Genomic DNA, 3,089 nt, shown 5'->3' on the forward strand with positions numbered 1-3,089 from the left:
CGCAATTTTCATAGTTTAAAAAATTTACTGAATAGAAAAAAAAACTTTATTTTCTGATTCAATCGCTTTTCAATTTCATAGCATTACAAAAGCTAGAATTATTTACAATGTTCCAAAAATTTAGAAGTGGGTGTGGGAGAAAGAAAATAAAATGATAGAAATGTGCGGATAACTCGGTGTCTGCGCCAGGACTTGCTGCTACCCGTGAGCTTTAAGTGATATTGTTTATTTACTATAAAAAGTTAAATAAAAATGAAACCAACTTTGGTTAAACGAAGTTTCGGTTGAAAGAGTTTTGGATAAAGAAAGCTATTGTCAAACTAAGGGTCTCATTCAACTCGATTTTGTTCGATTATATTGAATTCTACTGACAAGTAGAGTTGGAGCAAAGGAAATTTACGGCTGCACAATTGGTAGGTACAATTGATCGTATCCGATTCAATCAAATTCTGTTGACTTGAATCAGTCCCTATGTTTATATATCAAACCAATATCTTCATTTGGAGTCGACTGCTTTGTTTGCTAGTTTCTTAAGTAAAAAAAAAAAAAAACATCTTTGGCAATGAGTAGGAATCATTTTATGTATTTTTGAAGAAAGTGGTGGTGCCACGCTCACATACGGACAACATGAACAGTCAGTTGAATGTACTCAAAAAAAAAAAAAAAAAAAAAAAAAAAAAAAAAAATTAATTAATGAAGCATAATTCCAAAGCATAAGAAACAGTTTACAATCAACTCATTTACATAAATTTTTAGGAATTTATTTTGTCACTTATTTAATTACACCACAAGCACACACATCAATGCTGTCTTCACTTTCTTCTTAAGATTAGATATGAATTGTAACATAGTCTATGCAGTCTTTTATCTGTCGTGTTTACAAGTAATGACTTATGGAAATTCTATGTAGCACAGGGCTTAGTTTCCAATGAAAGAAGTGCTGGAGCTCTTTAGTCCTCAGAACCTATTTCAATGCGTAAACACACTCTGAATTCCATTTAATATATTTAAAACAAAAGAAATCACACAACATTTAAAATAAGTGCTGGAACTGAGCTTATGTGTAAATTAAGCTCTGGTTTAGCAACATAACTTTAATTCTGTGCTCGAAATATCAATTGTGAAAAACTTCCCAAACAATTCATCCAAAAAACATTTGTAAATAACGCTATTTACATCTTTGATACTAGCGTTGTTCTCGCAGTGCTGCGGTTTGATGTGCTGGGAATTATTCTAAATGTATTCAGATAATTTCGAGTGTGTGGCTCCTTCTTACAGCATAGCAAGTACCTTCTATACTGTAAACGGAAAACTCCACTGATGAAATACAGAGCGATAGGATTCAAGCAGCTGTTGAAAAAGGTTAGAACATAGCCTAAAATTTTCAACGTATGCCAGAAACTTGTGTAATTCTCAAGAGCATCTGGATGGAAATAGAACCACATAAAAAATACATGACTAGGAAAGAAACAAATTGCAAATAAAATGACAAACACCAGTACAATTTTTGCAACTTTGGTTCTTCCTTTTCTTTTCTCGATGTGGCTATCATTTGTCCCTAAGCATTCTTTAGATGCTTTCAAAAGGTGTCTCGCCATAAGAGCATAGAAAACTCCTATCAGAAAGAGCGGTATAGCATACAGTAGTAAAAACTTGACTAAAACCATAGTTCGTGGGTACCAAGGCTTCATATTCTCCGGAAATGGATAGCAGACATAGATGACATGATCGGGATATAATTCAACTTCCCAAAGGAAAGAAAAATGTGCTCCTGGAATTGCGATTGCAATTGCTGCTGCCCATACAATAAGAGCCAAAATGATTGTGAATGTCCTACCGTTATGTCCGGTTAATTTATGAAGAGGCTTAACAATAGCGATGTAGCGATCAATGCTCAGCAACGTGAGAGTGAGTACTGTAACTCCGGATGAAACGTCTTTCAAGAATTCACTAAATTTGCACATAAAAGTACCATACGGCCAACTGTCGAAAGTATAAATCGTGCTTATGAATGGTACTGTTCCTACTATGACGAGGAAATCTCCAATAGCCAAGCTCATGATATAAGTGTTTGGTATACTCCGCATAGATCGATTGCGGACAAATATGAGGACCAGAGTCCCGTTTCCTAGCAACCCTACGAAAAAGACAACCACGAATACCATTGGGACTATGTACGTCTCTGGACGTAGTTGGTACGGAATGTAAAGGCCATCTTCTTCACTGGTATAGTTCGAGTCCACTGATCTATTTGTAGTGTTCCAGGAAAGTAGAGAGACATTCAGTTGCTGTTCGTCTGCAAATATCATATCTTCATAATCTCCAGCCATCTTTTTCTTGTAGAAATTATCTTTATTTAATCCTAGAAAAAAATAGAAAATGTTTTGTTAAGACGGTTGTCTCATTTTGTTAAATTAAAACACAAAGAATAATTACCCCCCCCCCTTTAGCTTTTCATGTTCATTTAAAGCGCTTAATATCGAAATCAGCTCAAGTCACGAGTTTTCAAAAGTGTTTTTTTTTTTAAATTGTTATTATTTGATACTTCTTTGTTGATACTATCACGCCGGAAAGCGATTTGGTGCGAATCCCTTCAATAGGGTCGAAGCCGTTGTTCAAAACCTGTTTTACCTCAAAACCAGCTCAAACCATGCTTTTCGAAGTAAAAAATGGGATTTTTGGTTCATAACTCTCCTTAGCTGACAAAAACATAAAGCGATCTATCTGAAAAAATTAAATACTGGAATCAGTAATGAGAAAATCTGATTGTAATTGTGTGGTTTTTACCCTTCACAGTTTACTGTTTCAAAAATCAGAAAAATGACAAAAAAAAAAAAAAAAAAATAATTTGAATTTTGTCATCTTGAATTCAAATTATGTTTTTCGCAATCACGAGTGTGTGTGTATATGTAAGCATGTGTGTTTGTGTGTGGGGGTATGTGTGTGTGTAGGCATGTGTGTTTGTATCTGTGTGCAGGCATGAGTGTGTGGGTAGTTGTGTGTATGTGTGTGTGGGAGTATGTTTATGTGTGTGTAGGCATATGTGTTTGTGTCTGTGTATGTGTTTGTGTATGTGTGTAGGTGTATGT

General features: G+C 34.8%; 1 protein-coding gene across 1 annotated transcript; it reads right to left on the reverse strand.

Annotated features, from left to right (window-relative positions):
- Window positions 1-1,172: 1,172 nt before the first annotated feature.
- Window positions 1,173-2,330, reverse strand: LOC129219110 (neuropeptide CCHamide-1 receptor-like). The gene has a single exon (XM_054853430.1). It carries the CDS (start codon window positions 2,328-2,330, stop codon window positions 1,173-1,175), a length of 1,158 nt encoding a protein of 385 aa, XP_054709405.1.
- Between the last annotated feature and the right edge of the window lie 759 nt (window positions 2,331-3,089).

The sequence above is a fragment of the Uloborus diversus genome, chromosome 3 (assembly GCF_026930045.1).
Source record: "Uloborus diversus isolate 005 chromosome 3, Udiv.v.3.1, whole genome shotgun sequence".
In the NCBI taxonomy this organism is placed as follows: domain Eukaryota; kingdom Metazoa; phylum Arthropoda; class Arachnida; order Araneae; family Uloboridae; genus Uloborus; species Uloborus diversus.

Bases quoted from the DNA above. Each gene is read 5' to 3' on its own strand.
- LOC129219110 (XM_054853430.1), bottom strand. From the start codon at position 2,330: ATGGCTGGAGATTATGAAGATATGATATTTGCAGACGAACAGCAACTG.